General features: G+C 38.0%; 1 protein-coding gene across 1 annotated transcript in view; it reads left to right on the plus strand.

Moving 5' to 3' along the window:
• TTC29 (tetratricopeptide repeat domain 29) overlaps positions 1-16,411 on the plus strand; it is a 257,036-nt gene extending 240,625 nt beyond the window's left edge. Inside the window, exons 12-13 of the mRNA XM_045987535.1 lie at positions 15,683-15,748; positions 16,252-16,411. Coding sequence (XP_045843491.1) covers positions 15,683-15,748; positions 16,252-16,283 — 98 coding nt within the window. The 3' untranslated portion in view covers positions 16,284-16,411. The remainder of the gene's footprint in view (positions 1-15,682; positions 15,749-16,251) is intronic.
• Positions 16,412-16,905: the final 494 nt, after the last annotated feature.

The raw sequence follows: 16,905 nt of genomic DNA on the forward strand, positions 1-16,905 counted from the left end.
TTCATAGATTGGAAGACTTAATATTAACATGGCATTAGTATCCAGAGTGATCTACAAATTCTGTGCAATCCCTATCAAAATTCCAACAGGCTTTTTGCAGGAATGGAAAAAGCAATCTTCAAGTTTATATTAAATTGAAAGGTACCCTGAATAGCCAAAATAATCTTTAAAAAGAAGAACAAAGTTGGAGAATTTGCACTTCCTTATTTCAAAATTGACTTTGAAGCTACAGTAACCATATCAGAATGGTACAGGCATAAAGGTCAGACACATAAACTAATGGGATAGAACTGACAAATCAGAAATAAACCTTCATATGTATATGGTAAATTGACTTGGGACAAGAGTCCAAAGACTATTTAGTGGGGAAAGAATAGTCTTTTCAACATATGGGCCTGGGAAAATTAGATATCCACACTGAAAAGAAAAGGATGAAATTGGACCTCTACCTTTGTATATACCTTTACTATATACAAAGATTAATACAAACTAGATCAAAGATCTAAATATAGGAGCTAAAACTATAAATCACTTGGAAGAAAACACATTGGACAGCCTTTACAACATTGGATTTGGCAATAATCTCTTGGATTTGACACCCGAGAGTATAGACAAAAAAAGAAATGATAAATTGAAATCCATCAAAATTTTAAACTTTTGTGCATCAAAAGACACAATCAAAAAAGTGAAAAATACAGAGAAACTATCTGCAAATCTTATATCTGGTAAGAGTTGAATATCTAGGATACATAAAGAACAAATCAACAAAAACAAACAAACCAATTAAAAATTGGGCAAAGGATTTAAATAGGCATTACACCAAATAAGATATGCAAATGGCCAATCAGCTCATGAAAAGATGTTCCACATCACTCGTTATTAGTGAAATGCAAATCAAAACCAAGAGGAGTCATCACTTCACACTCATTAGGATGACTACTATCAAAATAACAGAAAATAAAAAATGTTGGCCAGGACTTGGAGAAATTAGAACTCTTGTGCATTGCTTGTGGAAATGTAAAAATAAAATGGTGCAGATGCAGTTTGGTAGTTCCTCAAAAAGTTAAACATAGAATTACCATATGATCCAACAATTCCACTTCTAGGTAGGTAGCCAAATAAATTAAAAGCAAGAACTTAAACACATACTTGTATGCCAAGGTTCATAGCATCATTGACAACAGTAAAAGCTGTAAACAACCCAATGTTCATCAAAGGAACAGACAAACAAAATATAGTATATACATATAATGAAATATTATTCAGCCTTAAAAAAAGAACAAGATTCTGATAGAAGTTACAACATAAATAAATCTTGAAAACATTATGCTAAGTAAAATAATCCAGGCAAAAAAAAGAACAAATACTGTTTGATTCCACTTATATGAGGTACTGAGACTAGGAAAATTTATAGACAGAAAGTAGAACAGAAGTTACCAAGAGCTGCAGGGTGGGAAGGATGGGGAATTGTTTAATAGACACCAAGTTTCTGTTCAGGATGTTGAAATATTCTTGAAATGGAGAATGGTAATGTTTTCACAACACTGTGAATGTATTTAATGCCACTGAATTACACACTTAAAAATGGTTAAAATGAAAATTTTTTATTTTGTATATATTAGAACAATTAAAAAAATCCACAACCAGGAAAGAAATAATAATGACCAGCTCACATCTTTAATATATCAGACCTTCAGGTGACAGTATACCATTTAACACATAGTATAAGGACCATATAGTAAATTCTGTTTCTCCCCCCACCCAGCCTTTGCACTATTGTTGTCATGCATTATACTTTTACATACATTGTACTTTTACATATATTATATTTTTATATATATTATGAATCACATAATATATTGTTGTTATTTTTTTCAGTCACATATCATTTGAAGGAATCTAATAATTTAAAAAAACTTTTATATTTACCCATTTCCTTGCCTTTTCTAACTCTTCATACCTTAGTATAGATCCAAATTTCCATCTGTTGTCATTTTCCTTCTGCCTGAAGACTTTATCATTTTCTGTAGTGCAATCTGCTGTTGAAGAGTTGCTTCAGCTTGTCTGTCTTTGAAGTCTTCATTTTGTCTTCATTGCTGAAACATATTTTTATTGGGTATAGAATTCTGGACTTGATGGGTTATTTTTCTTTCAGTACTCTTATGTTTTTTGAGCATAGAATTTGTTGAACTTCTTAGATCTATGGGTTTGTGGTGTTCACCAAGTTTAGAAAAATTTTCAGTTGTAATTTCTTAAAATATTTTTCTACCCATCTTCTTCCAGACTCCAGTAACCTTTGTAATAACAGACTGCCTGAAGAAGTCCTACAACTCAATGATATTCTACTTATCTTTTTAATTTTTTCCTTTCTTTGTTTTATTTTGTAGTATTTCTTTGTCTTTATTTTATTTTATTTTATTTTGTAGTTTCTATTACTCTATCTTCAGTTTCACTAACTGATTTTTTTTTCTTTAAAAGATTTTATTTATTTATTTGACAGACAAAGTTCACAAGTAGGCAGAGAGGCAGCAGAGAGAAAGGAGGAAGCAGGCTCCCTGCTGAGCAGAGAGCCTGATGTGGGGCTTGATCCCAGGACCCTGAGATCATGACCTGAGCAGAAGGCAGAGGCTTTAACGCACTGAGCCACCCAGGCACCCCTCACTAACTGATTTTTTTAAAGATTTTATTTATTTCTTTGAGAAAGAGAGAGAGAGAGACCACAAGCAGGAGGAGGGACAGAGTGACAAGCAGACCCACCTCCAGCTGAGCAGGACGCCCAACACGGGGCTTGATCCCAGGACCCTGAGATCATGACCTGAGCTGAAGTCAAATGCTTAACTAATTGCAATACCCAGGCACCCCTGGGCATATTCTCTTAAGGGTCAAAAACTGAGATGGGTTCTTTCACACACACACTCAAGATCCATCCTCCCACTTTGTCTGTTCTGTGTCCCAGAAAACTGACCTCGGACTGCATGTCACAGGTTCATTTGCCTTCTGGCTTCCTGGTTTGGATTTACCCAAAGGGCATCGCCAGCAGGAGATCAGAGGGTAGGAAGGTGGAGAGGTCAGGGAAGGATTCCTCTGTCCCTGACTTCAGCTCAGTCCTTATAGCTGTGACACTCTACAGCTGCTGCTTGTCACTTCTATAGGAAAACCCTGTTTCTAAATCTCCATTTCTCTCTCAGGGTGCAATAACAACATCCTCTTCCCCTTTACCATTCAGTTCCCAGGAAGATAACAGCATGGCATCCCTCTGTTGTGAGGCGGTGGGTGCCTCAGCATCCCTTGTCAGTTCCTTAGTCTTGCCCTCAGCTCAAGTAGTCCCTTCATTAAAGTCTCTTCAAAATCCAAGTTGAACGTGCCATCTGTTTCCTCCTGACTTATACTCTCTCCTTCTCTATTGTATCAACTGGGATGGCTAAAGGCAAGCAAGTACAAGAAATATTAGGAAACTTTCACTCGCTGAAAAGTTCAGTTGATTAGAGAACAATACTAATGAGGCTGAAATTAGTGTTTGGCTGTGCTCCAGGACCACAGGCTGTATCCCTGACCAGCCATTTTACACACCATCAGTTACAAGGAAAACCATGCCAAAAAGGAGACATGACTCTGTGCCAGTCCGTCACCATTTCTGGGAACATATTTCAAAAACTAGCTGTTCATTGAGATAGCTTCAAAATCCTCTTTGTTCCCCAAAGACAGCTTTTGTAATGTGATTCTAATGAAAATTTTATATGGAGCATTTTAAATCATAAAGCCATACCTGTCAATATCTTTGTCAAGGAAACACTTTCATTTGCTTACTTAATCTGTAAATAATTCTAATAACATAGGTTAAAAGTCAAGCTTATTGAAATATGTCTTATATTGGTAATGGGATTCAGGGTTCATAAGAATATATATTTAGCTCATTTCTTTAAAATTTTTCAACTGTTATTAAATAAATGAAACTACATAACTGTTATTTAAAGAAAGAACAGTTAAAATATTATTTGAGGGGCACTTCAGTAGGTTAAACATCTGTCTTGGGCTCAGGTCATGATCCCAAGGTCCTGGGATGGAGCCCCATGTCAGGCTCCTTTCTCATCAGGAAGCCTGCTTCTCCCTCTCCCTCTGCCTGCTGTTCCCTCCCTGCTGTGCTCTCTCTCCCAGTCAAGTAAATAAATAAAATCTAGTAAAATCTAATATAGTAAAAAATACATATATTATTTGAAGTACTTTTCTTTCTCTCTTTCTTTCTTTCTTTCTTTTTTTTTTTTTTTTTTTTTTTTTTTTTTGAGAGAGGGAGAGAAAGAGAGAATGTGCTTATGCAAGCCAGGAAGGACTGGGAGAGGGAGAGAGAATCTTAAGCAAGTTCCACGCCCAGCATGGAGCCCAATGTGGGGCTCCATCTCAAGACCTAAGACCATGACCTGAACCAAAATCAAGAGTCAGATGCTTAACTGAGTTCCCCAGGTATTCCTTGAAGTGATTTTCTGACTATCAAGTGTAAATGGCAAACTTTCCATTTCTCGACATATTTCCTCCAAACAAAACACTTCTCTCCTCAGTAGAGTTGCCTTATAAAACCATATTGTAATTAGGCCATTGTAAATGTACTATTGTATTAATATTGCTATACTGAGCTTGCTTCTATGGTGTTAATTTTATATGATTTGAATACATGGAGGGAGGAAGGAAGGGAGACACTGATTTTTTCAGAAATCAGTTTCTGATACTCTCTACTATCAGCAAGAAAGAACTATTTCCACTAAAGTTAAACCTATGGCTTTAGGTAAAATGTGCTGAAATACTAAAGCAAAATATAACTTTATCATTAATAACAGTATAATGCTAAGATCACCCATAAGATATGATCATTTTTATGCCTAGTATTTGTTCTTAATCACTTTCATAAAACACAATCTGAGTTTTATTTTTTAACAAAACCTTTTGAGTCATTTTGATAAGGTCAACAGAAAGCACAATCTTTTAACATTAGGTGATCAACTTTTTGACAATCGCAGGACCAGCATAGCTAATGGAATAATAGCCTGCAGGGTCCAGCTAAATATGATATACGAACGTAATCAACCTCTGTGATGACTATTCAGAAGTAATCCCTTTAGCTTTGAACTGCAACATATATTTCAACAAGGCAAAAACCATAGGAAGAAATTCTCTGCAGACCACACTGATACAATACAGCCTTCATATCCTGCTCTATGTGCTTGCTGCTTATAGTGAGTTTTAAATTTAAGGTAATGACTACTGTATATTCATGTGAGCATACAACAATACTTTTGATTTGTTGTGGAAAGGTTGAATCCATTACCAGGGGTCTAGTCTATAAACTCTGATACAACCTTTATGTATGAGTTATTATTTACCCTTTTCTAGAATAAGGCCACTAAAAATGTTTTGCATGCCAAAATTATAAAAACTCATTTACCTTCTCATTCTCAAAAGTGCTAGTCAGTGTCTCCTCCATTTTAATGCACATTCCTCTAACAATATATTTTTAAAATCACATTTGTATATAGTACTGTATTACATGAAAATTACATGCCATTGTTTTCAAGGGAAGTGATGGGATGGTAGATTGATTGCAATTCAGCATTTGCTAACTTACTCTGTGGTTCTTTGTACAGTGTAGGCTAAGTGGGGGTATAAATAAGATCCTTTTGTCCCCACCTGAGGGACTCTAGCATTGGATAGTCTACTATTAGCAACAGAAAAGTGCCTCTTTATACTGAAATGGTAAACAGTATAAGCAAATATCATACTCTCAAATTTTTATTGGTTCTGGTCTCCTTGTGGGAGTGGTAATGGTCCTAATTTTCCAGCTTCCTTGAAGTCCTACAGATCAAACATCACAAATCACATTCTAAGTCAAACCCACAGTACAAAACCTAGGTTAGGAATCAAAATGAGTGCTTTGCAATAGTGTAACCAAGAACAAACAGTCCAGTGGTCTCTTCTTGTTGCAAATGAACAGAAGTATCAGAACACTTAAGGAGGAGTTCAGGTGTTCCCGTGTATAAATGAATCATTGCTAAGGCTTCCCAGCACAGAGAGAGTGTGACTGTCTTTTATTTAAACAAGCAATTATGGCCGAAGTTTAGTAAAAGAATAGCTACAGATATGGCTATTCCATATCTACTTGGGAATCTACTTGGAAAATTTTCCCAATAAAAATCACCTTTCCTCAGCATCTGGGGAATTAATGCAAAACAATTATTTGAGACAAACCAGGCATAATTTTAAACTTGGAAAATCCAGAAAAGATTTTCCCAGCTTAAGAGATATTGTTACATCTTGCCAAACCAAAGGGAATGCTGAGTTTAAGACATTACATAGTACAAAATTGGTATTAGGATGTTAGGATGTTCTATATATTGTCATACAAAGACATATATTAAACTGAGAAAACCCAAGGTAGTTCCTTACCTAAAAGAATGATGTTACTTAAGGTAAAGGCTAAGATCCTGTTTCAAAGAGTCCCCAAGGTACAGTAGCTTAAGAATACACAAATTTGAGAGGAGGAGTCAAGATGGAGAAGTAGCAGGCTGAGACTACATCAGGTAGCAGGAGATCAGCTAGATAGCTTATCTAAACATTGCAAACACCTACAAATCCAACGGGAGATTGAAGAGAAGAAGAACAGCAATTCTAGAAATAGAAAATCAACCACTTTCTGAAAGGTTGGACTGGCGGAGAAGTGACTCCAAAGCGACAGGAAGATAGACTGCGGGGGGAGGGGCCGACTCCCAGCAAGCAGAGCAATGGAGCACAAAATCAAGACTTTTAAAAGTCTGTTCCACTGAGGGACATTGCTCCAGAGGCTAACCCAGGGTGAAGCCCACGCGGGGTCAGCGTGGCCCCAGGTCCCGCAGGATCACAGAAGGATCGGGGGTGTCGGAGTATCACAGAGCTCGCAGGTATTAGAACGGGGAAGCCGGCTACAGAGACAGAGGCGAGGACTGAGCTCTTAGCTCGGGGTTACCTTGAACCGGTAGCAGGCTGGGTGAACTCGGAGCGCACCTGGAGGCAGGGGATACGGGAGTGATTGGGCGCTGTTCTCTGGAGGCACACTGAGGAGTGGGGCCCCGGGCTCTCGGCTCCTCCAGGCTAGAGAATGGGAGTCCACCATTTTCATTCCCGTCCTCCGGAACTCTATGGAAAGCATTCAGGGAACAAAAGCTCCCGAAAGCGAACTCGAGCGGATTACTTAGTCTGGCCCCCGGTAAAGGTGGTGCAATTCCGCCTCAGGCAAAGACACTTGAGAGTCACTACAACAGGCCCCTCCCCCAAAAGATCAACAAAAAATCCAGCCAGGACAAAGTTCATCTACCAAGGAAAGCAGGCTCAATATCTAGGACAGCAGCGGAATTCCAGAGGAGGAGAAATGAAGCACAGAACTCATGGCTTTCTCCCCATGATTCTTTAGTCTTGCGGTTAATTTAATTTTTTTTCAATTATTTTTTCTTTCTTTTTCCTTCTTCTGCTAAATTTTTTTAAACTTTTACCCTTTTCTTTTTTAATGTTTTTTAACTAGTTTAACTAATATATATATTTTTTCTTTCTTTTTTATATTTTTTCTTTATTTGTTTTCTTTTTTTAATCTTTTTCTTTTTTTTCCTGAACCTCTTTTTATCCCCTTTCTCCCCCCCCCCCACGATTTGGGGTCTCTTCTGATTTGGTTAAAGCACATTTTTGGGGGGTCTTTGCCACCCTTTTAGTATTTTACTTCCTCCTTTATATACGCTTATCTGGACAAAATGACAAGGCGGAAAAATTCACCACAAAAAAAAAAAGAACAAGAAGCAGTACCGAAGGCTAGGGACCTAATCAATATAGACATTGGTAATATGTCAGATCTAGAGTTCAGAATGACAATTCTGAAGGTCCTAGCCAGGATTGAGAAAGGCATGGAAGATATTAGAGAAACCCTCTCTGGAGATATAAAAGTCCTTTCTGGAGAAATAAAAGAACTAAAATCTAACCAAGTTGAAATAAAAAAAGCTATTAATGAGGTGCAATCAAAAATGGAGGCTCTCACTGCTAGGATAAATGAGACAGAAGAAAGAATTAGTGATATAGAAGACCAAATAACAGAGAATAAAGAAGCTGAGCAAAAGAGGGACAAACAGATACTGGACCACGAGGGGAGAATTTGAGAGATAAGTGACACCATCAGACATAACATTAGAATAATTGGGATTCCAGAAGAAGAAGAAAGAGAGAGGGGAGCAGAAGGTATATTGGAGAGAATTATAGTTGAGAATTTCCCAATATGGCAAAGGAAACAAGCATCAAAATCCAGGAGGTGCAGAGAACCCCCCTCAAAATCAACAAGAATAGGTCCACACCCCGTCACCTAAGAGTAAAATTTACAAGTCTTAGTGACAAAGAGAAAATCCTAAAAGCAGCCCGAGAAAAGAAGTCTGTAACATACAATGGTAAAAATATTAGATTGGCAGCAGACTTATCCACAGAGACCTGGCAGGCCAGAAAGAGCTGGCATGATATATTCAGAGCACTAAACGAGAAAAACATGCAGCCAAGAATACTCTATCCAGCTAGGCTATCATTGAAAATAGAAGGAGAGATCAAAAGCTTCCAGGACAAACAAAAACTGAAAGAATTTGCAAACACCAAACCAGCTCTCCAGGAAATATTGAAAGGGGTCCTCTAAGCAAAGAGAGAGCCTAAAAGTAGTAGATCAGAAAGGTACAGAGACAATACACAGTAACAGTCACCTTACAGGCAATATAATGGCGCTATATTCATATATCTCAATAGTTACCCTGAATGTTATTGGGCTAAATGCCCCAATAAAAAGACACAGGGTATCAGAATGGATAAAAAAAAAACCAAAACCCATCTATTTGTTGCCTACAAGAAACTCATTTTAGACGTAAAGACACCTCCAGATTTAAAGTGAGGGGGTGGAAAACAATTTACCATGCTAATGGGCATCAGAAGAAAGCTGGGGTGGCAATCCTTATATCAGATCAATTAGATTTTAAGCCACAGACTATAATAAAAGATGAGGAAGAACCTATATCATACTCAAAGGGTCTGTCCAACAAGAAGATCTAACAATTTTAAATATCTATGCCCCTAACGTGGGAGCAGCCAACTATATAAACCAATTACTAACAAAATCAAAGAAACACATCAATAATAATACAATAATAGTAGGAGACTTTAACACTCCCCTCACTGAAATGGACAGATCATCCAAGCAAAAGAGCAACAAGGAAATAAAGGCCTTAAATGACACACTGGACCAGATGGACATCACAGGTATATTCAGAATATTTCATCCCAAAACAACAGAATACACATTCTTCTCTAGTGCACATGGAACCTTCTCCAGAATAGATCACATCCTGGGTCACAAATCAGGTCTCAACTGGTGTCAAAAGAGTAGGATCATTCCTTGCTTATGTTCAGACCACACCGCTCTGAAGCCAGAACTCAACCATAAGAGGAAAGCTGGAAAGAACCCAAATACATGGAGACTAAACAGCATCCTTCTAAAGAATGAATGGGTTAACCAGGAAATTAAAGAAGAATTGAAAAAATTCATGGAAACAAATGATAATGAAAACACAACAGTTCAAAATCTGTGGGACACAGCAAAGGCAGTCCTGAGAGGAAAATATATAGTGGTACAAGCCTTTCTCAAGAAACGAGAAAGGTCTCAAGTACACAACCTAACCCTACACGTAAAGGAGCTGGAGAAAGAACAAGAAAGAAACCCTAAACCCAGCAGGAGAAGAGAAATCATAAAGATCAGAGCAGAAATCAATGAAATAGAAACCAAAAAAAACAAAAACAAAAAAACAATAGAACGAATCAAAGAAACTAGGAGCTGGTTCTTTGAAAGAATCAATAAGATTGATAAACCCCTGGCCAGACTTATCAAAAAGAAAAGAGAAAGGACCCAAATCAATAAAATCATGAATGAAAGAGGAGAGATCACAACTAACACCAAAGAAATACAGACAATTATAAGCACATACTATGAGCAACTCTACGCCAACAAATTTGACAATCTGGAAGAAATGGATGCATTCCTAGAGACATATAATCTACCACAACTGAACCAGGAAGAAATAGAAAACCTTAACAGATCTATGACCAATTAGGAAACTGAGGAAGTAATAAAAAATCTCCCAAGAAACAAGAGCCCAGGGCCAGACGGCTTGCAGGGGAATTCTACCAAACATTTAAAGAAGAATTAATACCTCTTCTCCAGAAACTGTTACAAAAAATAGAAATGGAAGGAAAACTTCTAAATTCATTTTATGAGGCCAGCATCACCTTGATCCCAAAACCAGACAAGGATCTCATCAAAAAAGAGAACTACAGACCAATATCCTTGATGAACACAGATGCAAAAATTCTCACCAAAATACTAGCCAATAGGATTCAACAGTACATTAAAAGGATTATTCACCACGAACAAGTGGGATTTATTCCAGGGCTGCAAGGTTGGTTCAACATCCACAAATCAATCAATGTGATACAACACATTAATAAAAGAAAGAGCAAGAACCATATGATACTCTCAGTAGATGCTGAAAAAGCATTTGACAAAGTACAGCATCCCTTCCTGATCAAAACTCTTCAAAGTGTAGGGATAGAGGGCATATACCTCAATATTATCAAAGCCATCTATGAAAAACCCACTGCAAATATCATTCTCAATGGTGAAAAACTGAAACCTTTTCTGTTAAGGTCAGAAACACAGCAGGGATGTCCATTATCACCACTGCTATTCAACATAGTACTAGAAGTCCTAGCCTCAGCAATCAGACAACAAAAAAGAAATTAAAGGCATCCAATTCAGCAAAGAAGAAGTCAAACTATCACTCTTCACAGATGATATGATACTATATGTGGAAAACCCAAAAGACTCCACTCCAAAACTGCTAGAACTTGTCCAGGAATTCAGTAAAGTGTCAGGATACAAAATCAATGCACAGAAATCAGTTGCATTTCTGTATACCAACAACAAGACAGAAGAAAGAGAAATTAAGGAGTCAATCCCATTTACAATTGCACCCAAAACTATAAGATACCTAGGAATAAGCCTAACCAAAGAGACTAAGAATCTATACACAGAAAACTATAAAGTACTCATGAAAGAAATTGAGGAAGACACAAAGAAATGGAAAAATATTCCATGCTCCTGGATTGGAAGAATAAATATTGTGAAAATGTCTATGCTACCTAAAGCAATCTACACATTTAATGCAATCCCTATCAAAATACCATCCATTTTTTTCAAAGAAATGGAACAAATAATCCTAAAATTTATATGGAACCAGAAAAGACCTCGAATAGCCAAAGGAATATTGAAAAAGAAAGCCAAAGTTGGTGGCATCACAATTCTGGACTTCAAGCTCTATTACAGAGCTGTCATCATCAAGACAGCATGGTACTGGCACAAAAACAGACACATAGATCAGTGGAACAGAATAGAGAGCCCAGAAATCGACCCTCAACTCTATGGTCAACTAATCTTCGACAAAGCAGGAAAGAATGTCCAATGGAAAAAATGGTGCTGGGAAAATTGGACAGCCACATGCAGAAAAATGAAATTGGACCACTTCCTTACACCACCCACGAAAATAGACTCAAAATGGATGAAGGACCTCAATGTGAGAAAGGAATCCATCAAAATCCTTGAGGAGAATGCAGGCAGCAACCTCTTCGACCTCAGCCGTAGCAACATCTTCCTAGGAACAACGGCAAAGGCAAGGGAAGCAAGGGCAAAAATGAACTATTGGGATTTCATCAAGATCAAAAGCTTTTGCACAGCAAAGGAAACAGTTAACAAAACCAAAAGACAACTGACAGAATGGGAGAAGATATTTGCAAACGACATATCAGATAAAGGGCTAGTGTCCAAAATCTATAAGGAACTTAGCAAACTCAACACCCAAAGAACAAACAATCCAATCAAGAAATGGGCAGAGGACATGAACAGACATTTCTGCAAAGAAGACATCCAGATGGCCAACAGACACATGAAAAAGTGCTCCACGTCACTCGGCATCAGGGAAATACAAATCAAAACCACAATGAGATATCACCTGACACCAGTCAGAATGGCTAAAATTAACAAGTCAGGAAATGACAGATGCTGGAGAGGATGTGGAGAAAGGGGAACCCTCCTCCACTGTTGGTGGGAATGCAAGCTGGTGCAACCACTCTGGAAAACAGCATGGAGGTTCCTCAAAATGTTGAAAATAGAACTACCCTATGACCCAGCAATTGCACTACTGGGTATTTACCCTAAAGATACAAACGTAGTGATCCGAAGGGGCACGTGTACCCGAATGTTTATAGCAGCAATGTCTACAATAGCCAAACTATGGAAAGAACCTAGCTGTCCATCAACAGATGAATGGATAAAGAAGAGGTGGTCTATATACACAATGGAATACTATGCAGCCATCAAAAGAAATGGAATCTTGCCATTTGCGACGACGTGGATGGAACTAGAGCGTATCATGCTTAGTGAAATAAGTCAATCGGAGAAAGACAACTATCATATGATCTCCCTGATATGAGGACATGGAGATGCAACATGGGGGGTTAGGGGGATAGGAGAAGAATAAATGACACAAGATGGGATTGGGAGGGAGACAAGCCATAAGTGACTCTTAATCTCACAAAACAAACTGAGGGTTGCTGGGGAGCGGGGTGGGGGGGGGGTTGGGAGAGGGGGAGTGGGGTTATGGACATTGGGGAGGGTATGTGCTATGGTGAGTGCTGTGAAGTGTGTAAACCTGGCGATTCACAGACCTGTACCCCTGGGGATAAAAACACATTATATGTTTATAAAAAATAAGAAATAAATAAAAAATTAAAAAAAAGAATACACAAATTTCTTTCTTCCTTAAGTGAGCAGTCTGCATACACAAGGTAGCTCCACAGGCGTTTAGGGGACCATGATCTTGTGTTCTGTTGCTCCACCATCCCCTGGAGCAGGGTTTCTCAAAATTGCACTATTGAAATTTTGAACTGGATGAATTTTTTGTCGGTGAGAGGGCTGGGGTACAGCTGTCACGGTCACTGCAGGGTATTTAGCAGCACCCTTGGCCTCTACCCCATGGATGCCAGTAGCATTTCTACCTATAAGTTGTAACAATGAGTACGTTCTCCAGACATTTCCAAAAGCCACCCATGGGACAAAATCACTCCCTAGGGTGTTGTCATTATCTACACGTTAGAAACTGAATCATGGGGGTAATGGCTCTGTTGTCCAAGACTAACGAAAAGGGAACTTTTAAGAAGGAATAATTGCCCAATGTCTAACGCTCAGACCCAGAAGCAGTGTGTTACTTTGTTTACATTCACTGGTGAGAATTTAGTCATGTGGGTTCAACTAAATATTTATTTGCTGATAAGGGAGATCTAATGGGGCTGGGGGCTGGTTGGGGGTACTCTGGTAAGTGGGAGGCAGAAAGAATTACTGGAGCCATGTCTTGTGTGAGCAAGAAACGATGAAGTCTGGGGTTAGCCTTAGATGAGAGCATAGGTAAGATAGAGCATATAGAACAAAAACAAGTAGGAAAGTAATTGTTAATACAGAGCTTGTGGAAGTTTTTTCCTGTTGTCTTTTATTTCCTCCATGAAACCAGGAAATACATCATCAGCTGAAAACAATGATCCGTGGACAGGGTCAGAGGTTTGGGAAAATAGAAGAAAGAGCTAAATAACCATCTATGGGAGGAGAAGAATGAATAGACCAGGAATGTTTAATAGGATGGCTAGCTAATGTCTATGGCTATGAATTTAAAGTGAGGCTTGGTTATTCATTTTTCCTGTCACACTGAGGTATATAGTACAGGATAGGAATAAGGAGACAGTTGGATTTATCTAGGATTATAGTTTTGTCAAGTGAGTATGATGAAGTGGGAAAAGGGTCAGCGGTCAGGCTGTATGCAAGGGAGAGAAGGGCCATAGAATTTAAGTTAAGTAAGGGAGAGGGGGATCAAAATGGGGAGGAACAATGAAAATGTGGCAGGACTGGGAGTCCCAGGGAAGGAGATGAATTGCTCGTGTTAGGGAACTAGAAGGAGTGATCTAGAAAGATAAAGCAAGAAGTCAAGTCTTTGAATGTTGGCAACTGAATTTGAGGGGGCTTGAAGTTATTGCTAATGACAGGGTCTAAGTTTATCCACAGGAATCAATAGCTACAGTAGGGTATGGGACCAGATCTAGAAGAATAGCACTCAAGGAATTGAGATCCAGGGTGAAGAATCTTCTGCATGGGCATTTAAATTGCAAAATGAAGAAAGTGGTAGTAAGGTACAATGAGCCAATGATAAAAAATCAACTGAGAATGAGCCTTGTTGTAAGTAAATCATGATAGTTGACTGTATAAACTGATGACTGAGTTTTAGGAAGGGAAGGAAAGAAAGTTAATGTCCTGGAGGGAAACAGTAGGGTGTGAGGCGAACGTGATAACCACTACACTACGGAAACGAAACACTGGGAAACAGTAGGGTGTAAGCAGGACACCTACCCATCTCCAGGCCCAATGGTAGCAAGACTGACAAAAAGAAAAGCAAAATAGGCTGCTGGGTTGGCAGTGTCCTCTGAGGACAGCCACGTTTCTGTTAGAGCAAGAAACTAATGGGAATTTCGGAAAAGGAAATAAGGATACAGAGGAAATGTTTCAGGAGTTATGGTAGGAGATGGGGACAAAATAAGAGCTTGGCAGAAAATAAAATATAGGAAATGAAGGGGAATCTCGAGACTGAGGCCTGTGATAAGAAAGAATAAAGAGAATTTTATTAGATTAATCCCAGTGGATTCAACTCGAAAGTTAAAAGGACAGATACTAAACTTAAGTACAAAATTAACATATCTGATTTAATTATTTGGATACTTTATATTGCTCTCTAAATTCATTTTCCTTCCAAGTATTGTTTTAACAGATCATTTTATCCCTCAAAAGGTAGCTATTGTTGTTACCATTTTATATGTATCACAAGAATTCTATGGGTTAGGAATTCAAGCATGGTTTGAATGCTAGACCAGTTGAGGTCACCCAATGGTGGTGGTCAGCTGACAGGTGGGCTAGTTTGAAGTTTCCAAGACAGCTTCTCTCACAGACAGGAGCCTTGGAGGGATGGCTGGAACTCTGGACTCGGTTGGAACTGTCAACTCAAGCATCTTCTATGGGACCTCTCCAGAATGGCAGGGTGGTAGGGCTTATTATATGGTGACTTGCTCCCTCCAAAGTAAGCACCCCAAGAGAACCAGAGGAAGCTGTACAATCACTTCTCAGCCTTTTGGCTAAGATCAAGTGTAGAAGGAAGCTGCACAGCTTTTTCTGACCTCGCCTCAGAAATCATGTAACCACTCTCACCACATTCTAATGATTACAAAAGAGTCTTAAGCCTAGCACAGGTTCAATAGAAGGTGAATTAGATTCCACCTCTGGGTGGGGGAGTGACAAGCTCATACTGTTGAGGAACATGTAAAGCAGGAGATATCGTGGCCATCTTTGACCAATATACTCTGCCGTGGTGACACAAGTGATACATACAGTTCTATCATACAGATGATAAGGGTAGATACCTCTGAAAACAGATTCCCAGTAAATTGTAAACTGTAAATTGTATTGGTGACAAACAATTAAATTTATACATCTTTTTTCCTGTAGGAGAACCTGGAAAATCTACAGTGGAAAGTTTGAGTCAAGACCCAGAGATTTGGAAGAACATAGTAGGTATGGTAAATCAAGTAAAAAGTTTCTGTTGCTGGGGTACCTGGGTGGCTCAGTGGGTTAAAGCCTCTGCCTTCAGCTCAGGTCATGATCTCAACGTCCTGGGATAGAGCCCTGCATCGGGCTCTCTGCTCAGCGGGGAGCCTGCTTCCTCCTCTCTCTCTCTCTGCCTACTTGTGATCTCTATCTGTCAAATAAATAAATAAAAATCTTTAAAAAAAAAAGTTTCTGTTGCATACAAATTAGGCAAGAGGCTACATATAAACTGTTTCTACACAAGAAGAATAATTTCATCTAGTACTTGATAATACTGAAACACTATCTAAAAAAAATCATAGATTTTTAAAAAAAATCATAGATTTACTTTTAAATATCACATAATATTAAGTGTTTTTTATCATTTAAGCTATGTCTGAAAATTACAAAAAAACTAAATGTCTTTCAAGTGAATGTTTTTTTACTTTCTACCTCAATGTAAAATAAATTTTGTAATTTATTTGTTTCAGATTTCCAGATAATCAAAAAAAATGAGACTTAAACCAGCTTTGGACTCATCAACAAAGCAAGAAGAAATTTATCATGTCACCTTCATCTTTGATAACTGTAATAGGAGTATGTTACAAGTAATAGAGATAGAAATATAATAAATCTATGACTATGTTTAGATTGGATTTTGTATTGTAGTGTACTACCACAAATTTAATCTAAGTCATCTAAATTCATGAAAATAATAATACATCTCAAATGCTTTGAAATATCAACAATTATTCTTAGAACAAGTTGTAAAATTTTCTTTTTATCCACTATTCCGCAAGGAAGAGTGTTATTATAGAATCAAAATTCGGTTATATCTAATGAGAAAATCATTTTAAACTTACGGAAATATATTTTGAATAAATATGGGGAAAATGTTTATTAAAATTTCAAGAAGCTTTTTCAACATAGATGAAAGGATTATAAGCAGTAAAGACTCTCATATTGTACCATTCAAAATAGTTTCCTTTACAGGGGTAAAGCAAACTTTACCTCTGGAAAAGAGACTTCTGTTTCCTCTACTCACACCACTTCTGACACCAAACACATGATATTTTACACACCAAGCAATTCTCCAATTCTCAATAGATAGACTGGGTGTCTTACAATTTAACTCAACTCTGACA

The sequence above is a fragment of the Meles meles genome, chromosome 2, assembly GCF_922984935.1.
Source record: "Meles meles chromosome 2, mMelMel3.1 paternal haplotype, whole genome shotgun sequence".
Classification (NCBI taxonomy): domain Eukaryota; kingdom Metazoa; phylum Chordata; class Mammalia; order Carnivora; family Mustelidae; genus Meles; species Meles meles.